Genomic DNA, 23,994 nt, shown 5'->3' on the forward strand with positions numbered 1-23,994 from the left:
CTAATATGTCCTTAGCAAAATTAAATGTATTTGGATATAGTGAACTAAGCCTCTACTTCTTCTACTTAATGGTGAATGAAGTCCTGTAGCTCAGTGGTTAGAGCACTCGCTTTGCAAGCGAGAGACCTGAGTTCAATTCCAGGCAGGGGGAAACCTTGGGCAAGTTTCCTTACTCCACACGCCTAATAATAATCCCTCCAAAACCAAAAGCAATAATAAAAAATTGGTCATTTTCAATCTGCGACTGTTTGTGGGACATTGCTGTGAGCAATTGGCTGCCGCGTTCGCCCACAAATATACAGTCAATTCACTTTACAGTGTGTTCTGTGAAGCGCTTTGGGACGTCCTCCCGACGTGAAAGGCACTATGTCAAATGCAAGGATTATTATTATTATTTTAATGACAAGATGAAACAAAAGTTATCGGATTTAACAGTGTTAAATGCACAAGTGAAAACGTGAAATCATAACTCTTGAAAGGATTGGGTTAACTGAATAAGCTGAATCTCAACCTGTGAGAATGGATTACAATCCTTGGACCTAAGATTGCTCAAGATGTTAGTCCATCGAGATTGAAGAGGGGCAGAAAATGATGGACTCCAAAAAGAAAGTACTTAGGTTCTGGTAATATGTGTTTAGTGAAAGTTTGGCCTTGTTCTTGTGTCACTCTTAGTGCTGAGCCCGAGCTCATTCAACATCATGGGACATTGGTCTGAGCAAGTTTACCTAAAGAGGTATTAGAACTTGAAAGCAGAATAAATTTACTCAAGCAGAGGGGAAAGGGTGCACCATCAAATTAAATGTATCACAGCAAATACATTTAATTTATAATGTAAGTCAACTAAGGCAGACGTAGTCGATTTGTGCTACTTCTTTGTGACTACATGCAATCTCTCTGTTGAATTCGTGCTTTACAAATGTAATTTGTTGTTGTTTTTCACTTAGTGCCTGACAACTTGAACTGACTGATTCTAGTATATTGAAGAAGCTAGGGGCAAACAATCTTTTGGCATGCAAACAGTAGACGTTAGACTATACTGTAAAAAATAACATTGGCATACCATTCAGGTGATCAAAGGTTGGGTACACCTTACTGTCAATTGATTTCACAACTGCCAGGATCTACAGTGATTTAATTTGAATTCAAGTTTTGGGGACTGATTTTCACATCAAACACACGCCTCCCTTGGCAAGTAGCTGGCTTTCAATATGGGACTGCTGCAGTACAATGTGTGGCTGTCTCGTTTGGCATTTAAAAAATTAATTACCAAAATCTAAAAATTAATTACCAAAATTTAGAAATTAATTACCAAAATCTACCTTAGTAGATTCTTTTAGATCTAACTACTCTTGCTCAAATGAGGCCTCATCTTCAATGCTCAGCAATATACATGATAGGTTCAGGGTGAACCATCGTTTACCATTATTATACAGGGTGCAGTTTAAACCATAAAGGTTATTAATCACAAGTCAGGCCCCTGATCAATAAATAATCTATTTATTCTAGAACAATAAACAAATCCATTATCCACCACCGGTTCACAGTAAAGTTTATTGGGAGTTCAGAAAATTCGGCAAATAAATATTGCCATTAACCTGAGCTGGAGAAGGTCCAGAATTTTAATACATTGAATTTTAGTGATTGTATTAAGGTGATTCCCACATTATCTTTTTTGGCATCTAAAGAAATTATTTGGCACAAATGGTTATAAGTCTTCAGATAAATTAAAGATAATAATAAAAATTCTGTCGTGCAGATATCTCAAGATTTAATGCAATAACTGAAATCTATAGATGCACTGGCGCTGTAATAGCTAGACAGCAGACTTCGGTATTGACATTAGAATTACTTTGATTACTTTACTTTAATGTCTTTGACATTAAAATTAGAAGATATTTATCTGGGAGACGATACTACATCACAGTTGCAACGAAAATTCAGATCATTTCAAATCTTCCCCAAAGATTTTACCCCAACCTCCCTGCAAAGTGCAAAGAAAATTCATTCTTGTTAATAAAATTGAACCACAATATATTTCATTCTACAGCCTGGTTGAACTTAATTTAATAATAATAATCCTTGAATTTGATATAGTGCCTTATCATGTCTTCAATACATCTCAAAGCGCTTCACAGACTATACTGTAAAGTGAATTGACTGCAATTTTGTGGGCAAAACGTGGCAGCCAATTGCACACAGCAGAGTCCCACAAACAGTCATGGCTATTCACAGCAAAATAAATCCCCTTATGCATATGCCAGAATGTCTTCACTGAACTGAGAATTTGTTCGATAAAATGTTTTAAATGAAAGGGTTAGGGCCAATGCAGTACCACAGTCCATATTGACCCAGGTTGGAGCCCTTCAATCTTGACATTGAGAATACAATCTTAAGTCCTGCAATCAGAGACACAACATTGAGCAGTTGGCAGACTTCCCCCACAGAGAAGTAGAAGATGAACTAACAATTAACAACAACAACAACAACAAGATTCCATTTATAGAGCGCCTTTCACGTCAGGAGGATGTCCCAAGGCGCTGCACAGTTGGGTCATGACCCGAGCAGGGGGGAAATGGTCAGGGTGCGGGGAGGGAAGGGAGGGAGAGAGGAGGGGGGAAATGGTCAGGGTGAGGGGAGGGAAGGGAGGGAGCGAGGAGGAGGAAGAGAGTCGAGAGGGGAGCTGAAGGCACGGTCAAAGAGAACAGATGAGTCTCCATCATGTACCTACAAATCTTCAGGCAATGCGCTCATCAAGAATACGGGGCAAAGATCTGAGCACACTGATTTCATGTCTGACACTTCTGAGCCAAAAGGGATTAAATAATGGGGAATAAAAGGGAATCAAATGCCTAAGCAAGTCAATAAAAGACTGAAAACTAAAAATAGTACCAGGCTTGTTTCTACTTACCAGTCCCACATTCCTGTGCCTATATTCCATGAAATAACTGAACATTAACCAGGTATGGCGTCAAATAGAAGCCAGGAAACCTCCACCACAAGAAGTCTGGCTTCCTGAATTAATGGACAAAAATGACAAGGAGATGTATGTTGGTCAAACGAGATGGTGGCTAGCCACTTAAATAATAAAAATAACATCATGTGACTGTAAATATGGGGAAATTCTGGAATATCAAATTATTCAGATTGCTTGAAACGAGAAAATCGTTCTGTTTCCGAAAGATAAGCAGCAGGTTTTAATGCCTCAGTTTAATAGCACAGATTGTCCCATACACCAAAGGGCTACTGCAGCTCCACAATTTGCAACTCAGCTGTCTGGTCAACTGGCTTCAAGGCCACTAAGGAAACTAGGTTGGTAATATTAATAAAAAAAGGCAGGACACAAAAGAGGGTCACAGCAGGTAGCAGCTTTCTTCAATACAAGCTGAGAGGTTATAATGAGCAGTTCTATTCCAGACAGATAAGACAGATAAAGCATAGCGTCAAGGTCAAATGGGGAGCAGATTAGGATATTCCAATCACCTCCGCCATAAGAATGCAAGTTTATTCAAATATATTTTAGTTCTATCTCCTTGTCAAATTGAGTTTGACCGGGGAGAAATGAACAGAAGGGAGAGTACAGTCAGTGGTATTAAACCACATTTCAAGACTCGTGACTATGCAATGAGAGGCCAGAAAATTTTCATGTTATTAGGGTTAGATCATGGTCTTAAAATATATTGTGCAGAATTGTTAAAATTTTTAATCTTGTAGTGGATTTCCTTCTGCAGGTCGAATAAAGACTTCCAAATTAAGACTGAAATTTACCAGACTTAAAAGCAGAAGCTAAATGGAGTTTAGGGTCTCAGAAGCACCGTTGACTAGTGTGAGATGCAAGTCTGAAACAGCACTGATCCACGTCCACATTAACAGCCGCAACAAAAGAAACACACTGTCCCCGTGACAGCAGCAGCACTTTCTGACAGAGGTACACACTGCCACTGCCAGCTAACTCGGAAACAGAGGAACCTCTTAAAGCAAAATCAGACAGGGTGAAAGAAGTGTTTTAAATGGAATCAAGATAATAATAAGCCTTGCATTTGATATAGCTCCTCATCAAGTCTTCGAAACATCTCAAAGCACTTCACAGAATATACTGTGAAGTGAATTGACTGTATGTGGGTGAAACGTGGCAGCCAATTGCACACCGCAATGAACCACAAACAGTCGTGGATTGAGTGACCAAGTTAGTACTATATTATTATTTTATTTTTTGAAGGAAATAATTACCCCCGGAAAAGCAATCTGCCAATCGACTAACAACCTGGTTCCTACTTACTGCTAGGTAAACAGAGGTGTGTAGAGTAAGGAAACTTGCCCACATTTTGCCCTGTCAGGAATCGAACCCAGGTCCTCTTGCTTGTTGAGGCGAGTGTTCTAAACACTAAGCTACAGGACTCCATGTAGGTGCACCTGGCTTATTTATAAAAAAATAATCACCAGAAAACTGTGATGGGCATAAATATCTGAATGCATGGGTGGGTATATTTTTGCCTCCAAAGTTTATTTAAAATTCTCTCTGCTTCCCCTCCCACAAACTTCTCTGCCTGGTCTCTGACTATTATGAGGTCCCACAAGAACATCTCACCCACTCCTCTCTTCTCCTCCAAACAATGGAGTGTAATCATGGTTAAAACCACTCGTTTGCCCTCCATAATCCAGCACGCTGTTCCACTGGTATCCTATGAACTTTACTGTACAAACCCTTCTTGTCCAGCTGGAAAATGCTCTTGGGTTTGGTAATAATTGGTTTGAAATCCCCTCACCCCCACCACTAACTCTTAAAACTAAAGTCAAACTGAAGAGAAAAGTCTGAAAGTAATGGTATTAGTTTCAAGCTTTAGTCTCAGGGCATCCATCAACTGTACACCAAAGGGAAAAAATGAAATCTACAGACCACCTCATGTGCTAAAATCAATTGATTCAATACTTTTGGAATATAGGCATAGAAAATGCAAATGTGCCCTGGTGTAAAGACTAGAGCATTGGACATTTTCCTTACATCTCAGTGAAATCACTCAAACATATGGTAAGGGCACTGTTTATGAAGCAAGATGCGACAATGCAGTACTGAACAAGAGAAGCCATTCTCCAGAAATCGGAGGTGTGTTTAATACCTGGTGATGCTTTAGGAATGGAATGGAACTACATTTGTTTGATAATGCTAATTATATCACTGAATTCATTATGAATCTTAACAAATTTCACCCTATTGTTCCATTGAACTTCAAGAAATTAAAATGTTATTTTCATTCATTCCTCCAGTTCATTCATTGTTCATTCTGTTTCCCCATCTCCCACCCTTTCTTTACACAATTCTATCTGTGTATTTATCCTTTTAAGGATTAGAACAGAGTGGGACGCAAATATGCGTCCTGTAGCTCAGTGGTTAGAGCACTCGCTTTGCAAGCGAGAGACCTGAGTTCAATTCCAGGCAGGGCGAAACCTTGGGCAAGTTTCCTTACTCCACACGCCTAATAATAATCCCTCCAAAATCAAAAACAATAATAAATTGGTCATTTTCAATCTCCGACTGTTTGTGGGACATTGCTGTGCGCAATTGGCTGCCGCGTTCGCCCACAAAAATTATATACAGTCAATTCACTTTACAGTGTGCTCTGTGAAGCACTTTGGGACGTCCTCCCGACGTGAAAAGCGCTATATCAAATGCAAGGATTATTATTATTATTATTATGCTGATTTCACAAAAAGTATCAGTAATAGGAGTCCTTGAAAGATGGAGGTGGGGAGTTGGTAAGGGGAAGGAATTTCTTTGGGAGCAGCTTGGTGAACTAAGACCACCGATAAGTCAATGGACAATGCAATACAATTTTCATTTATATAGCGCTTGAACACCAGTGTAAAGTTAAAGGCAGATTCCTTGCATTAACACAAGGAACGTGATCGGAAATGTCTCAAATTATATCACAATATTCTCAAGTTCTGATGTTATTTCACTTGGAATTTCTGTTTTCATTTAAAATTCTCAGCATCTGCAGTGTTTTCTCCCTTTTAATCTCTGAACTAAACTCTTCCTGTGAGCTTGTCTTATGCTATTCTCTAAAACATGCACAAGTGAGGGAGAAGGGAATACAAGGGCCTTTGGGAGGGGATAGGGAGAAGGGATAAACAGGAGGCTCCTCTGGCACGGAGGAGTAGATTCGAATGGCCTGTTGTGGTGCTATACAGTCAATGTAATTCTATGTAAAAACTAGGCAACAAGAGAAACATTGCTTACCAGTAGTGGACTGCCTTTTTCTGTCTTTGTGTTGGAAATGTTCTGCATATGGAAGGCAAGAATCGACTCTGCTTGTCCCTTCAAGACAGCTTCAGCAGCTCTGGTTTAAAAGAAAGAGACAAATTGTATACTCACAGCTAGTCTGACAACAAAAATAATTTATAAAGATTACCACTGGAATGGACATCAAATATGTATTAAAAAGGTGAATAACTCAGACAGTATTGGGCTGGTTGCTGGTAAATTGTGGGGGTGAGGGCGGAAGAAGGAAGATGGATTAATTTATGCAGCAGCAACAACAACAAGATTCCATTTACAGAGAGCCTTTCACGTCGGGAGGACGTCCCAAGGCGCTGAAATACAGATTAGATCATTGTATTATTCTTATCAGTATAATTGCATCCACCAATTTTCATAGCAGTTGGGTACTATAGTGGAACCCAGTTATAGAATGCAATGATTCACAATCTCCCAACCCCTACTATTGCGAGGCATGATAGCTGGTTTCGTTGTCCGTGTGTGCATCCAGCTGGCTCACTAAAAGAAAAATGGCCAGCTTCCAGTTTGCTGACGTGACCTTACTTTTCGTTTTCGTTGTATTACAGAGGCAGAAAGTGACATCGGTAGAGACCTAGTGTTTGGAAGATGGCAATTATTATTATTTGCATTGGAAACTAAATGATCAATTTCTGGATCATTGGATTGCCAAAGATGTCACTTTGTGCTTTACTCATGTACTCACCCAGAGGATCGAGTTCAAGATCCTCATCCTCACCTTTAAGGCCATCCTACCTCTCTGACCTGCTGACTCCCTACCAACCTGCACGCTCCCTCTGTTCAGCAGGCTCTGGCCTGCTCCATGTCTCCTACCCGACCCACCTTATCATCGGTGGCCAGGCTTTCAGCCTCTCTGCCCCACGTTCTGAAACTCCATCCCACGGTCCCTTCGCCTCTTCCCTTGCCTCCTTCAAAGCCGGTCTCAAGACCTTTCTCTTTGACCGTGCCTTTGGTCTCCCTTCCACCTCTCTGCCTTTCCTCACCCCTACACCACTCCTCCTCCATGCTCGGGCCCCGACACCTGACTGTTCAGCGCTTTGGGACGTCCTCCCGACGTAAAGGCGCTCTACACATGTAATTTTGTTGCTGTTGTTGTATGCACTAATGTAGCAAATCTTTACAATTGCACGTTTGCACATTTGTTGCCATACTATTACTAAAGCTGAAATAAGCAATTGTTTGGATGAGCTATAACTTTCAACTCAACATTGCAAAACCAAGATTGTTCCGCTCGGCTTCCATTGGGGCCTCTTCACTGCCATATCGACTTTCCTTGTTGCTTCCTCCAACTCATGGAGCTTGTGTGAAACCTCAGTGTTTTGTTTGATCCTCAACTCTCCTAATGTTTCATCCAGTATCTGACTTTCTTCCATCTCTAAGAACATCACCATCTTGACCATCTCTACAACATCACCTGCCTTTAGCACTATCTCACCCCCAACAAAAACAAAACACTCATTCACTCCTTTGTTAGGCGTCAGTCTGGCTCAGTTGGAAGCACTCACCTCTGAGTCACAATCTTGTATGTTCATACCCTATGTCAGGACTTTGATCTCACAATCTAGGTTGGGCTCCAATACAGTGCATTGTTGGGCATACCGTCTTTCAGTTGAGATATTAAACCACATCTGCCTGTTTAAGTGGATGTTAAAATCTCATGGCACTACTTGGAAACAGAAGGGAGCTTCTCCCGGTGTACTGGCCGACAATCACCCACATAAAATTGGTCATTCATTGGTAATGGGTGTTTGAGGGAGGGACATTGCTGTGTGAAAATTAGCTGTGTGAAAATTAGCTGCTGTGTAAAAGTTGTCTGCCGTGTTTGCCCACAAACCTGTCAGCATCAGAAAAAACTCCCTCGATTTTCAAAAAGTACCATAAAATCTTTACTGAACAGGCAGACAGGACCTCAGTTTGACATCTCATCCAAAAGAAGATGGAGAAGAAAATCACAAGTGTAAACTGAAAGCGTATGGTGTTATGGCAAGACCATGCGCTGGGTTCCTTTTGATATAGACATGCTTAGTAGGACAAACCACCTGCAGCTCAGTGTCGTTAAACTCAACAACATCTACTCATGTTCGCCTCCAGTGGCCAGAAAGGGGGCACTAGGAACAGAATATGCCTAACACAGCAGCAGCCCGCACTCAGTCTGTCAAACAACATTACTGTACAAGGTTAGAATAACAAAACAAAAAAATGCAGGAAATCCATAGCATGTCAATTAATATCTGAAAGAGAAAGAAAAACCTCACCTACAATGGGGCCTTAGCAAACTTTATAGAGGTAATCCTTAACCATGGAAAATTGAGATCCATTGTGAAGTGAGGTCGCAAGAGTGATAAGGTATTACCTCTCAGCCCAAGCTGTTTCCAATTTTGGAGCCCCTCCCTGCTTATTCCTAAGACTAAAATTTCTGGGGCAACCTTCATTTTTTTTGCTTTATTTTTGTTTTAGATTCTCAGTTGTTCTCTGTTTATCTCTTGTATGTACAAGGCCAAATTGCTTAAAGACCAACGGTCAACCACTCGGATGGTTTCCAGGACAACCACTGTTGAAAGAAATGCAGTGGCTGAATAGAAGTTTGAAACTAAATTTTTCAATTGCATGATATACCCATAATTGTTTTAAGCTCACAGTAAGCCAGAGATGTCCTGAGAACCGAGTGCTCCAACCTAAGCAGCAAGTAATAATAATAATCCTTGCATTTGATATAATGCCTTAGTACATCTTTGGGACGTCTCAAAATGCTTCACAGAATATAGTGTAACGCGAATTGATGGTATATTTTGTGGGCAAAACACGGCAGCCAATTTCGCACAGCAGTGTCCCACAAACAGTCGTGGATTGAGTGACCAAATTATTATTATTGCAGCAATGTAATGCTAAAATAATTTGACAAAAGCAATGATTGCCACTGGGGTTTGGAGACCCTGCACGTTAGAGACAAGAACTCAGACACCAATCTAGCAAATAATTTGCAGCAGTCTCGTGCTTACAAATATTTTATTACATCTCCGCTCACAAATATCTAAGCTTGAGTACTCAAACATCTCTAAGTGCACAAAATGTGTGTTAGTTCACTTACTTGTTGGCCATTTCTGTAGAGAAGACATATATAACCTTGGAAGTGGTCTTTTGAGCGGTGCTGGCTTCTGGCATCAGGTTTTGTCCGCCAGCAGAATTGTGGGAGGGTGTGGAAGACCTGCTGATTCCTGTATTGGAAGAAGGAAGGGAGTGCGGTGGCAGCTGTTCCTGGGACTTCACACTGTCTGTAGAGTTACAGTCTGCAACACAAACCCACACACAAATAGGTGAACGAGACAGACCTTCAACAGGATAGGAAGATGATATTCACATCACATCCTGTTTCGACTGGACCTTCAGCCTCGTTGGCCCCTGATGTTGCATAATTCCTTTTATTCCAAGGTTGCTCAAGTATGCATTTGCAAACCAACAGGATAAGATATTCCCTCATCGTTTGGCCTCCTTAAAATCCCTCTAAACCTTGGGGGTGCATCACCTAAAAAAATGTGTAGGAAAATTTATTTGGACTTACATTTCAAATAACTGTTCAAGATATGGACTGCATCAGTGTTCAGTTAGCCCTGCACTTTGGGAACATACTCTGGAAAAATACTAAACTCCACGTCACCAATGAGAAATTGAAAAGTAAGAGCTGAGCAAATGTTTCTTCCCAGAAAGGTGACAAATACTGCATTAATGGCTTCTGACCACTAGATGTTCCCAGTGACCTTCATGAAAACTTGTTCCCTGTAATACGTACTGTTTAATATTCGCCATATTTGCCAACTGCAAGTTCCAATGAAAGCAATGAATTTGGTTTACAAATATTGTATTTTAGACCCTGCTGTCTTCACACATGAAAGGAAAACAAGTTTGCAGGGCAATGTGGAGAGTGCGGGTTAGTGGGATTGAAATGGATAGCTTTTTTCAAAGAGCTAGCACAGACACGATGGGCCGAATGGCCTCCTTCTGTGTTGTATAATCCTATGATTCTATGAAAGAGAGTCAACAACTCTGATTTGCAGAGTTTTTTTTACCCAGGTGGTAATTAATGAGTGTAACAGGTTGCCAATAAGGTGGGTTGAGGCCAGGCCACTGGACTCATTTACAGAAAAAACAGCTTGATGACATATTGAAAGGATGAGTATTCTGGAGGGATGTGATCAGATGGCCCGAAGGGACTTGTTCATCCAAACAATTTTGTTCCCTTGTGATTATTTGAGCTGTATAGTATAGAGAATGACGTATACCTGGGATCACAAAGTTCCCATCTCATTAATGGGTTCATGCAATGAACCCAAAAAACAAAGCTCAGTTTGTAACAGTCACCTAACTACATTAAAGATTTAATTTCCTTGATATACCTTGAGTATCTTTAACATTACTACAGAGTTTTATTCACTGCTTTTGCCAGCAGCAGGTGTCTTGGGAAACAATGTATAGAGAAGCTGCTCTAATACCGGCACTCAGAGCAGTGGATATCAGATGACATCCATAAGGAGGGTTTGATAACTGAGACATAATTGTTGCAAGTTTCGAGTGATAATGTATTCCCCGAATATGTCAGAATATATCAGTTTAATGAGCTAACTGACACCTCTGGGCTAACTGACAAATGCCAGCAAACACATGTGTGTAGGACAATTACAAGCCACTTCAAAGTATACACAGATCCATCATTGTTGCCTCCACGGATTAAGGAAAAACATTCAAAGTCATCTGCAAAATTGTTGGGGATCAGCTGTCAAAAAAAGAACTGCTGCAGTAAATCGCTCTAGCATATAACATTGTTTATCCCTAACTTTTCTGGAAATATTTACAGACAATGCTTAATGTGTCTGTTAATAACAACATAGAATATAGAAGTCAATTGAAAATGGCATTTTTGAAAAGCAAATATTCAAACCTAGTAAAAAGAAGGCAAAATAAACCTTTCAGGGGGAAAAGGTTAGAGTTACACTAACAAGTTACATTTTGTCCCGAGATACAGGTAGCAGAGTTGTATTAATACAGCTCAGTGCAATTGTTTGCATCTGTTGGAACCTACTGATTACTATATGATTCACTTCCTCATAAGATTGGCTGAGAAACAGATGGGTAGGGGGTGGAAACACAAAAAAGTGCTAATTAGCGCAGGTGATGATTATCACTGACTAGAATTGCGGTTAAACACTTGAGAACTATCAATTGGCCTCAGTGTGAAACCATTCCCCAACTTTGGCACAACAGCCGGCCTGGAAGTCTCCAGTAGCCACGAATAGGAACTTTGGATCTATCGCAGATATTCATTAGCCTCTATAAAACAATCATATACAATATTAAAAAAAACAATTGTTTCTGAAACAAATAACGATCATGAGATGGCTCTGAGGTGCCATGTTCTGCAATAATGGCCTTGAATGCTTTGGAATCAATCACTGTGCTAAAATCAGGGAGTAGGAGGCTTTACTTCTGATCAGTCAATTATTATTAGCTTGCAGGAATGCAATTTCATTAATGTGAAAATTATCATATTGCATTGCATTTCCACCCCATGATATTACTACTATGATCAATACTTCCCTCTGCACTTCAGTGCAAGGCATTTCTCAGGGACTGTACCTCTGAAAAATGATTTGGCAGGGCACATCTGCTCAATGAACACATTGAACATTAGGGTGCGGTTCTCAATATATACAAATCCCAGTTATAGTCCATGTAAAAAGTATATACTCACTGAAGAAGGCTGATTCCTCTTCATCACTCTCAGTCCCTGAGCACCATTCAGCCCCACTGTATGGCTGACGTCTTTCTGCTACACACAGACGCTTGCTTCTGCTTCCTCCATCTGAATTAAATAATAAATCAAGACTTACCCATGTTAGAAACTTCTGAACTTGTACTCTATATTTTTTCTTTCAGATGTCCTTTTTGGGTGAGCAAGGTTAAGCCCCAGTCAGCCAAATTAGACTGAAACTCATTCCTCAATGGAACAAGGGGTGCCCCACAGACAAACCTTTTCTTTCCCCAAACTCTCTAGGTCCCAAGTTGTCAAAGATTGATGCAGACCTGATACCTGTCATCGCAACCACCCGAGCAAGTCAGGTGACCCGATCACGTCTTCGACCAGGCAAGCCTGGCCTGAGCCCAGTTACCAAGCATTCTAGCTCTGTATTCCAGTATCCCTTTGTGAAGGCAGATCAAATTTCTCAAATCTGCAGTCCTGTAATACTGATCCCAGTCAACGGTGATCCGAAGGCACAACTCCTGCCATGAGCTCATCCTACCATAATAAATTATGGGGAGATTTGGTTGTGGCCAGGTGCACACAAGCAAATCTCAAAAAATCTTTCAGGCAGACGTATATCACAAGCAGTAACTGATAAGAACAGATATGACAGTGCACTTGATCTTAGCTAAAAGGCCGATGATTTTTCTTTCATATGTCATATAACTTGGTATCATTAGGACCAAGATTAGCAGGAACCTCTGGACTGTAACCTATGATAACCAACAATGCCTTCAATTGCTACCTACTGGCATATGTAAAACACAGGAAGACTTCAAAAGTTGTGGAAGCAAAGACCAAAACAATCACTGATTATAAGGGCAGAATAGAAGAGAATGAGCATTAGCATTTTAGAACAAAAAATTCCTCCTTTTTTTTACTTTATCCTGTTTCACCCTCATTTTAAATTTAGATTTACACTTTTCTACATATTCTAACTTCTTGTTCTGCCTCTCCAATAAGTATTTAAGATTATGAAAGGTTTGATAAGGTGGGCAATATGTTGTTTCCACTTGTTGGTAAATCCAAAACGAGGAGACATAAATACAAGAGATATTGTAATAGATTTAAAGGGGAATTTAGGAAGAACTTCTTCACACAGAGATTGGTGAAAGGGATTTATACAGGGTGTAAGCAACACACATATTTGACAATAAACTTATGCTTTTTATATACAAAAAACAAAAGCAGCATGAGAGTCTAGGGTACTGGGACTCTTGTAAAGAGGACACAGAGACTCACAGTAAGGTTTGAGGATTGGTTGGGAGGCAGATTACTGTTCTTGTCCACTAACTACTGCATGTTATTACATGTCAAAGAGAACACCAGTAGGTTTATGATGTCCAACAAAAATACTGTACATTGAAAAATCTTTGCCCTTCATAAAGGAGATTAATTTGTTTTAAATATCCAAGCAGTACCACATCATAAACTGCTGAACATCAATCCTATTACTAATTGATTTTGAACGGTGGAAAATCAATATCAAAATTATTTGTGCAAGTGAAAGTATGAATCATATTGTAAATAACTATAATCAAATGGCAATGAACTAAAGAGGGGAGGGATATAGTTGGCGTTAAACACAGTCTATGGTTTTGTGAATAACCATATGGCATTGAACACTTCTGCTCTGCCCAATGAATTCCTCCATTTTTAATACATTTCTCAGGAGAATACACAAATGGACACGACAATATACAACAGAAATGATTTGAGAATGTGCTTGATATGGATTTACAACAAGACTCTCTAGGTAATTAAAAATGATTGTGAACCACTAGCCAGGGTTACTAAGGGCATGAACAATTCAACTCCAGTAAGCAGATGAACAATTCATAGGATTTGAATTAAGGTGAACTGGCAAATTAACAACACAACATACATCTTGTTCAGTGCTGTTTATAGGCTGATCCCATTATAATAGTCTTTAGCATAGTTGCACCATCGAACTGTGGACCGTAAGTGCGGCAGGCAAACTTTCGGTTTCTGACATCAACTGGCTAGCTTCCTGCATATAGTGCACATGTGTTCCGCTTACAGGAAGCACCACTGATATTATGTTGCTCAGGAAGTGACAGCAGTGATTCCTGTACATGGCACAGCATGCCGGAAGTGACATCAGTAGCGACAGATGACCCAGAAGCCATTTTTTCATATTCCATTATAACATGGATCTGAGTTTATGGACCAAACCATCCCATTGTTATAATGGGTCTGTCTATTTTCAAAGACATCAGAGAAGAAGAACCATATTTTAAGGAGATGAAATATGAGTGAAACATTACCGTACATTACGTTCATGTTCTCTGTCTAAAATGTGGACTGTAAAATTTGAATTCTCTTAAAGCATTAGAAACTGCAACCTGCATGGAAATGTGAGGTGCAAAAGTTCAAAAGACATGAGAATAACTTTAGAGAATATTTTTGCTCTATTCCTCCAATGGATTAGTACATGGCTAAAGCAGTGCTGATCCACACAAACCAAGAAGATTTTCTACAGTGGGAAGACTTTCCTGGTTTGTGTAGCTCAGTTCTACTATAAAACATACCTCTGCTAGAAACCATACCTTTGTTTTCTGACTCATTGTTGGGTGTGCCAGCATCCCTTTGTTCATAGGAGTCAGCAGAAGTGCTTCTTTCTCTCTTGCCCTTCCCTTTTATCGCACTGCTTGTCCCCAATCCTTGGCCATTTTTCAGGCTTAGGGTCCCTCCTGAACCTTGGGAAGTTTTCGGGCCATGGTTTCCGCTCAGGAGCTTTGAATCACAGGGAGAGGCCTGTGATTGACTGTTATTACCCTGCTTCCCTGGATTGGGAATTTTGGTGTCTAGCTGAGACGTGCTAGAGGGAGACATCACGGAAGGTGACCGTACAGTAGCCTCCTGCTTGGCTTTTGGGCTGAGGAGAAAAAACACAGATTAACCAAATTACTATTATTCTGCCTGCATGTTATATGTTCAAGATGAACTCTGTATGTGTTCACTGCTCATTATTAAAATATAGCAATTTCAAATATTTGCCACCCTTACTGGGTTTATCCTCCTACCCAGCAATATGCACCATCAGAAGCAACAGTTTTAATATTGCAGATAAACTCAAACCAAAACGGTTAAGTTGAAAGGCTTCATTTCTAAATTGCAGCCACACCCCAGCAACTCCAGCTGCAATGTTGGAACACCTAACCTAAACAGAGCACTAGATTCAAACCCACTGACAACAATATTGATCAGAATGCTACACAAAGCCCTTTTGAGGCAGCAGAATACAATGAAAGGCTAGGAAGACCCGTCTTGGCTACACAAGAACACCACCTCTCTGCTGATCAGAAACTCACACAGCCATGTGACAACTTCTATGTACGCCCACACACACACACAAATTTCCTCTACCCAAGAATAACTGTGTCAATAATTCAACGAGTAGGTATGTACTTGTAAAACAATACATGAACAAGGTTACACTATGAACAAATTATTCGCAACAAAATTTTTTAACAAATTTTATGAGACCGGCTGCATGCATATGAAAGTCCATAGGAAAGACGTGTGAGAAAACCGGGATATAGAAGATATGTGACTTTGCAGCATACAATGCCAGTCCACTTTCCGTGAAGAATTTTAATTCAATCTTAGGTCAGCATATGAACGCATCAAGATTCAGGAGCTATATTAGTAAATAGCTAGGTAGTCCTAACATGTATTTTCTGACAGATAGATACAAAGCAGTTTGGTGAATTGTCCTTGGATTATAGTCTAGTCTAATAAAGCCAACATGTTTAAAAATCCATCTGCACGATGCTTAAGAACACTAATTAAATGGCCTTCAGACTTTGAGGCGAGGCTGCTTCTGCAAGATGGAAAAAAAGAAATTAGGTGCACTCCACTAACGCAGTCATTCTCTTCACAACCAAGTATTTGGTCTCTGTGGAAGATGATTGACTGCATTTTCCAATATTCTTACTTATAATTACAGAGTAGCAGAGAGCCTCGCAGACTGGAATCTATAATCCACTTCACATTGCAACAATACAATAGTTGGATGGAATCTGAAGAATATGAACTAACATGAAGGCTAAAGGAATTGGTATGAATGGTACAAAATACTATCATACTGGAATCAAAGGATCATCATCTGTGGAATACAACCATCAACATTGAATAATGTTGATTGCTGAATTATATCCTGTAGGCATTACCTTTTATCTGCTTTTCTTAGGTATTGTTCAACCTCCACATTCAAATGCACAAATCATCCAAAGTCCAAACTCCTAGAGCATCAACAGTTGTTTGTTTTTATATGGGAATCATATTAGTTATAAGGTTGCTTAGTAAACAGCTTTCTAACCACTGTAAATTGGACTCAATTCATTTTGCACATCAAAGATGCCTATGGACCACCAAAGCCCCATTTGAGTTTTTGTCTAGAGGTCAACAGTGCCCTGGAAATGAAGGGTACCAGCTGTATAACAATGTCCACCAGTGAGCTACTTAAAAGAGTCCTATTCAACATCACATTACACTATTTGCAAAATGACTGTTTATTAATGCGATTAAGGAGATGGTTTTGCAGTTGGTTGTTTAATAAAATGGTCCATTGAATGTTGGGGAATTTCAGGCCACAGAATAGCAAGTCCAGTGTGTTTAATAATAATAATAATCTTTGCATTTGATATAGCGCCTTATCACTTAATATAATAATATAATATAATATAATTATATAGATGTCTCAACTAAGTGAGACATTTCACTTAGTTGAGATGTCTCAAGCGCATCACAGAATATATTGTAAAGTGGATTGTGTGTGTATTTTGTGGGCAAAACCCGGCAGACAATTGCACAGAGCAGTGTCCCACAAACAGTTATGGATTGAATGACCAACTTTTTTTGAGGAATTATCACCCACAGAAAACAATCCGCCAAATGACTAAAAACGAGTTCCTAATTATTGCTATGTAAACAGAGGCGTGTGAAGTAAAGAAACTTGCCCAAGGTTTGGCCCTGCCTGGAATTGAACCCAGGTCTCTCGTTTGCAAGGCGAGTGCTCTAACCACTGAGCTACAGGACTCCTAAGTTTATACTGTAGTGTGAGAATTGTACAGCTCCTGAAACAACCTAGTCCAGATGGTGGTTACACACAGTGTTTATGCTCACACATAAATAATGACAAAGTACTTCAAGGTACTTCAAGATCTGCTAATGCGTCTGTAGAACATTATCTCAACAACATCTCAAAGTCTTTAAATAACACAGGGAAGACAATTGAGGACAAAATGATATCAACACTGAAGTAAAAAAAATCATTGTTTTAAAAATAAAACAATTTAAAGTTGACAGTACTAATATTAAACAGTTTGATTTCTAATAATACATATATATTAATTCTTACATTTGATATAGTGCATTTTGACATCGTCGAAACATCTTAATGTGCTTCAAAGGATTTACTGCATAGTTTAGTCACTGTTTATTTTGAAGGCAAACCTAACAGTCAATTAGCGCACAGCAGTCTCCTACAAATAGCCATGAAGCAAATGATCAATTTTATCTGGGGAAATGATGAGCAGAACACCTAACCCGTACTGTCTTGGAGTATCAACCTAGACTGGGTGTTCAAAGTCCGAATGTATGGTTTGAACCGACTCAGAGGCAATAATGAGTTAGGCTGACAAATAACACCTCTCAAAACGTGGCCCCAATAACTAACAGAAGTCATATGTTACGACTTAACTTCAGATAATTTAGTCCAATTTGAAAAGTACACAGGCAAATGTGTTGATTGAATTTATCACCAACTCTTTCAGTGCTTCATTATCTCAGAGTTTATTATCTCTTATTTACAAGACACCTCAGGTTATGAGGATTGAAGAAAGTAATCACAGTACAGTTTCTACAAGATAAAAGGAAACTCACAAGTAGTTTTTGTTCTTCCAGAGAGGTTCTCCCAACATTTTTTATATTAAAAAGGCACCTCCCAGCAAATAATCACACATGGTTCCACAGTATGAGGACTTTCAATGGTGACCCATTAGTTTATTTCCCATCAGGTTTTACTGGAAATGTTTCTGTTCATCACTGAATCTAACACACCTCAAAAGTTCTACAACCATAAGAGTATTCCTGAAGCTATGAGTTAACTTAAGTGCGAGACGCATTTATTTTGCAAGTAATGATAGCTCGAAGCTTACATTCTGCAAATATCTGCCTCTCTTTTGGATAAGATCAATGAATATTTTCCAGGAAAAAATATATAAACATGCATGGAACCATTTAATAGCACAACAATTGGGTCTATTTTGCACCAATGAGTAAACATGTGTACAGAGGGAATTACATGTGTCCTTAATTATGTAATTAACCAATGTAATGGACTCATTTAATTAACAACCAGTACAATAACATGCATCTAACCAACTGTTGGGAAATGGGATTGTTAATCTTTGTTTTACCATATCTTGTCATATTAAGATGAAATGTTGGCCAAGAGGTTATGCATACTCATTTAATAACCAGATAAACAAAAATGTTGATCCACAATTTTTTTTTAGATATCCTGGAGGTACATCAAAAAACATTCATTCACTTTATTATTCACCACAGGCCCAAAATTGTACCATTGTCTTAAAACTTAAGATTTTCATTATTTTAGAAAATTATTAGAGGTAGGCAGAGAATTAGAGAGAGAGAGAGCACAAAAGAGAGAAAGAGACAGAGAGACACAAGGAGAAAGGGGGCAGGCAGTCATGAGAGAAAAAAAAGAGATACAAAGTCTAAATATTTTTATATTTATTACTTGATTGTAAAATACATACCGTAAGAGCTTGTTTATTGTGACTAAAAAGAATGTGCTTTACAATTGCAGTTTTTCTTCCTTAAACCCTCTAAAATCCTGAACAATCACGCATTTTAAAACTGTGAGGAAGTTCAGGCCTCAGAAGGCAAATCTGAACCATTTGTTCTAGCAAGGAATTTGAACCAGGATTTCCTGGAGGTTATCTATTTTAGAAAAAGAGAAAATTATATTTAAATTTAAAATATTATGGAAGGAATGGATAAAGATGATCCACACAAATAATTTACAGATATTCAAATACCAGGGACTGCTAGCTATAAAAATAGGGAGCTAGGAGTCGGGTGGAACCTTTTTCACCCCTATGTTAATAACTTGTGAATATTTTGGCAAGTGAGATATTGTTGGATCATCAAAATAACTTCAGAGAGTCTTTGGAAAAAGGGATTGAGAAATGAGGGTGAAATTCCCTTGGGTACAAAGTAGCAACTTTGACCTCTTATGTTTAAAAAGGGAAAATCCCACGATAAAGGTAAGAACAATTTCCTTTACAGGAAAGCGATGATTATCTATTAAAGGGTAGGCTTGATGGGTATAATGTCTTTTTCCCCATTGCTAACCTTCAATTATCTTCCTATCAAACACCACATGTACAAAAGTGTGTATTGTGCAGATAGCTTGTTATGTGAAAATTATAAGGATTTGAACAATTGATCTGTTGGATCAAGATTCTCTCTCTCTGGAATAGAGTGTGAATCAATAGCAATGATTTAACAAATGGGGATTCCAAGAGTTTATAAGTGGTTGCTAACAGAACTGATTGCTGCCTTGTTTTACTTGATGGAAGAGGAAAAGTCAGAGATGCATAAAGACAGGATTTGATATTAGCAAATGGCTGTACACCTTGGCACCCAATTAGTGTTAGTAACCTAAGTACAGTACCTATAATACTTGAGACATTTGCCAGGCAGGGATTTATTTTGCTTTTCCCTACATTCCATGTTAAATATTACTTCTTCCAACTGCTCTGACAGTGATTAGTGGCACTCTACTGGGAGATGGGGTTATCCTAATGTACCTAGTGCTTTGAAACCAGCCTGCTCATTATTGGGACTAATTTGCTTTCAGGGCAGAAGGGAGACTGGGACAACAGAGTTCCCTATATCGCCCTTGTTATGTGAGCAGATGAAAGTAGCAGTATTTAATACCAGAGCCTCATCAGCTCATCAGTCTTGTGAGATGAGTCAATACCATTGCCTTAATTTCTCCCAATTTATTACATTCCAGGATTGAAACACTGCTTTGTAATGCAATATATCAGGTATGAGTAGTTACACCCCCACACTAGATTCTTTAATAATATTCTGGTTGAAACCTACAATTCAATTAAGAAAAAATAAAATACTCTGGTGTTTATTGATCATGAAATGTGGTCAGGAAAGAAATATTCAGCCATATATTCAGCCAAACCTTGAATTCTGACTGAATGGTCACCACAATAACACTACATTAGTTGAAGGACAATCTGAATTCTATTATTATTTGTCGAAGCAAATAATCCATGCATTTGATATAACACCTTATCACGTCATTGAGATGTCTCAATGCGCTTCATAGGATATATTGTAAAGTGGATTGACTATGTATTTTATGGGTGAAATGTGGCAGCCAGTTGCACACATCAATGTCCTATAAACAGCACAGGGTAGGTTTTTTTTGTGGCTGCAGCTGGATTGAGTGATTGCAGGGAAAATTGGAAATCCATTATCCAAACAACTGTGCATGAGCGAGTTCGCACCTATTGCTGCTGGTATGTGAAATTCATCCCTCATATTGCAGAACCACCTCTAATTAATGTGGCTGTAATACCCTTACAATATGAATGCTGCATGAAAGATATCTTCCACAAAAGGTTTGCCGGAGACACGTTTCACCAGATAGGATTTGTATGGTGTGATGACTGTGACAGGAAACTACATTCCAGGATTAATACTAAAAAAGTTAACAATGTGGAAAAAATGCAGATTGCACAGAAAGTGATAATAAGGGACTGATTCCCAGGTTCATGGTTAGGGCTGTCTTTATCAGATCAGTAGAGCACATGTTTGGAGACCCTTTCCAATTCAATTAGTGTCTAGATTTAATATATAACTGAATTCAAATACAAACTGATACATTATCTGTCAAACTGCAAATAATTTGTGATGCAGATCACAGAACACAATTGGGAAGAATGTTGGTCCTTTTTTTACAGAACCCACCTCTCCAAAAAGCAGTAAGTGCTAATCTTCAGTAAATACTGGGCACAGTGATAGGGGTTTGCTATTAAAAAAATTACACTATTTCTTGCAAAACCCTGGTTGCTGGATCTGGGAGGTGCAGTATTCACACTTGATTTGGCAGGATTTAGATTTGTACCACCGCAGTATAAATTAACTTAGGAGGTGCAAATCAATTTAGCCTGTGTCCAACAATGGGCTCCAGCATCCAGCAATTTGCACCGAAACTCAATGGTAGCTAGTCCGAGTGGGTGTCAACTAGGCATGGCAACTCTGCTCCAACACAACCTACTTCTGCCTTCTGGAGTTCTTAAGGCTCAGTGTGGTGCACTGTCGGTTCCCAGCAAGAGTTGCTATTTGCATCACCCATTGCGAATCATCGTATATACGATCTCAGTTTCTCAAACAATTCTTGGGTTTGTCCAAAGTTCTTTCATGTTAATAAAGGGCCAGGGTCCTGCACTAATTGCTTATCCACAACGGGACGGTCCCAGTCAGTGTGGATAATTGGCGCTCTATTGTATTTGTGTCGGTGATCAGACATTCAACAGCGCAATCCAACAACAACAACAACAAGATTCCATTTATAAAGCGCCTTTCACGTCAGGAGGACGTCCCAAGGCGCTACACAGTTGGGTCATGACCCGAGCAGGGGGGAAATGGTGAGGGGAGGGAAGGGAGGGAGCGAGGAGGGGGGAAATGGTCAGGGTGAGGGGAGGGAAGGGAGGGAGCGAGGAGGGGGAAGAGAGTCGAGAGGGGAGCTGAAGGCACGGTCAAAGAGAAAGGTTTTGAGACCGGCCTTGAAGGAGGAAAGGGAGGAAGCAAGGCGAAGGCACTGGGGGATGGAGTTCCAGAGCCTGGGGGCTGAGAGGCTGAAGGCCCGACCACCGATGGTAGGGCGGTTGGGGCGGGGGACGTGGAGCAGACCGGAGCCAGAGGAACGGAGGGTACGGGCAGGTAGGTAGGGGGATAGTAGGTTGGAGAGGTAGGAGGGAGCAAGGCCGTGAATGGCCTTGTAGGTGAGGATGAGGATCTTGAAATCAATCCTCTGGGGGATGGGGAGCCAGTGGAGGCGAGCGAGGGTGGGAGTGATGTGGTCTCGAAGCCTGGTGCGGGACAGTACACGAGCTGCAGAGTTCTGAATGACCTGCAGCTTGTGGAGGGAGGTGGCGGGAAGGCCGGCGAGGAGAGAGTTCCCATAGTCCAGCCTTGAGGTGACAAAGGCGTGGACCAGGGTTTCAGCAGCGTGAGGGTTGAGGTAATGCCGTAGTCTGGCGATGTTCCGGAGGTGATGGAAGGCGGTGCCAGTTGTGGTGCGGATGTGAGGGAGAAAGGACAGCTCAGGGTCGAACAAAACGCCGAGGTTCCTGACTGGCTTTGAGAGGTGGAGAGTGCAGCCTTGGATGCTGATGGTGTCAGCGCCTGAGGTGAGGAGGCGCTGACGTGAGCCAATCAGGAGGGCCTCGGTTTTTCGCACGTTGAGCTGAAGAAAGTTGTCTCTCGTCCAGGACTCGATGTCGGACAACAATAAATTTGGGACTTTATCGGGTTCAGAGTTCATAAGAACATAAGAATTTGCTAAGCGAAAGAAGACCAGGGTCCATCCAGTTCGCCTTCCACCATCCTGGCAGTCGCATATATTATATCCCGAGATATTATTTCCTAACAGAAATCCTTCTAATTTGTGCTTGAAAGAATCGACAGTTTCTGCTACCACCTTTTGCCTGGGGAGCCTGTTCCATACTACTCGCTCACTGAAGTAGTGTTTACACAGATTAGTTCTGAATTTACTCTCCTTCAATCGCAGGCCATGTCCTCTTGTTCTACTAATTCAGTTCACGTCTTACAAGAGGACACGGCTATCAATATGAAAATTTCTACATTCACAGCATTTCTGAGACTCTTACCTTTGTGCATTTCCAGATGGCGAGTTCCTCACCTTCGGATTGTTTGAATGCATTGGTGGAGGAACAGAGGCTGCAGCAGATGAGGAGGAGTTTAAGTGCTTATGCGGACTCAGAGCTTTCTGAGCTTTGGGAACTTTCTGAGAACTTGTAAATGTTTTGCTCTCACTGTCCTTTCTTTCGTCCTTCTCCTTTTTTGCTCGTTCTTTCTTGTTGAAGTGGGTTCGCTCTTCCTGCACTTCCAGCATTCTCTGTATGTGTGCCTGCTCTCGCTGAAGGAACTCTCGCATCTCCAGGGCACACTAAAAGCAAAGAAAGCAGGATGAGATTCACTTTGGTGAGAAATAATAGGACAACATTTTACAATAGGGATCAGAGTTTGCAAAGCCTTGTGTTATTTTAAACTGAGACTGGAAATCATTTTTGAGAGGTAGTGGAGTAACATGGACTCGAGAACTATTCCTAGTCTATCTGAAAACATCTCAGCAAGTCACTGCCAGGTTCTTAGAAACTGAAGTGTTGCATCGAAATAGACATACAATTATGTTTTATGCAAGTGTAAACTGTATAAGCGCGACACCACACATTCTAAGCACTCATTTTTGCAAATGGACGCAACATACAACAACAAGATTACATTAGTATAATGTATTTCACATCGGGAAGACGTCCCAAGGCACTGGACAGTCAGTGTTTCGGACCCGAGCTGGGGGACAGGATCGTGGAGGATGGAGGTTTGGGGGGGGAAGTAGGGTGATCGAAGGCACGGTTGAAGAGGAGGGTCTTAAGATGGGTCTTGAAGGAGGCAAGGGAGGGAGGTTGAGGGACCATGGGATGGAGTTCCAGAGGGTGTGGACAGAGCGGCAGAAGGTCCGTCTACCAATGGTGGGACAGGCGAGGCGGGGGACGTGAAGCAGGCCGGAGCCCGCTGAGCGGTG

The 23,994-nt window shown here is 40.4% G+C and overlaps 1 protein-coding gene across 2 annotated transcripts in view; it reads right to left on the minus strand.

The window, feature by feature from the left end:
• bcl9 (BCL9 transcription coactivator) overlaps positions 1 to 23,994 on the minus strand; it is a 243,889-nt gene that overhangs the window by 20,291 nt on the left and 199,604 nt on the right. For both annotated transcript variants that reach the window (XM_007891807.1, XM_007891804.1), the window contains exons 5-9: positions 23,060 to 23,358; positions 14,657 to 14,985; positions 12,036 to 12,146; positions 9,381 to 9,579; positions 6,236 to 6,335 (exon numbers count right to left, since the gene is read on the minus strand). In XM_007891807.1, the coding sequence (XP_007889998.1) occupies positions 6,236 to 6,335; positions 9,381 to 9,579; positions 12,036 to 12,146; positions 14,657 to 14,985; positions 23,060 to 23,346 (1,026 nt within the window). In that variant the 5' untranslated portion in view covers positions 23,347 to 23,358. The remainder of the gene's footprint in view (positions 1 to 6,235; positions 6,336 to 9,380; positions 9,580 to 12,035; positions 12,147 to 14,656; positions 14,986 to 23,059; positions 23,359 to 23,994) is intronic.

This window comes from Callorhinchus milii, unplaced genomic scaffold (genome assembly GCF_018977255.1).
Source record: "Callorhinchus milii isolate IMCB2004 unplaced genomic scaffold, IMCB_Cmil_1.0 Scaffold4, whole genome shotgun sequence".
Classification (NCBI taxonomy): domain Eukaryota; kingdom Metazoa; phylum Chordata; class Chondrichthyes; order Chimaeriformes; family Callorhinchidae; genus Callorhinchus; species Callorhinchus milii.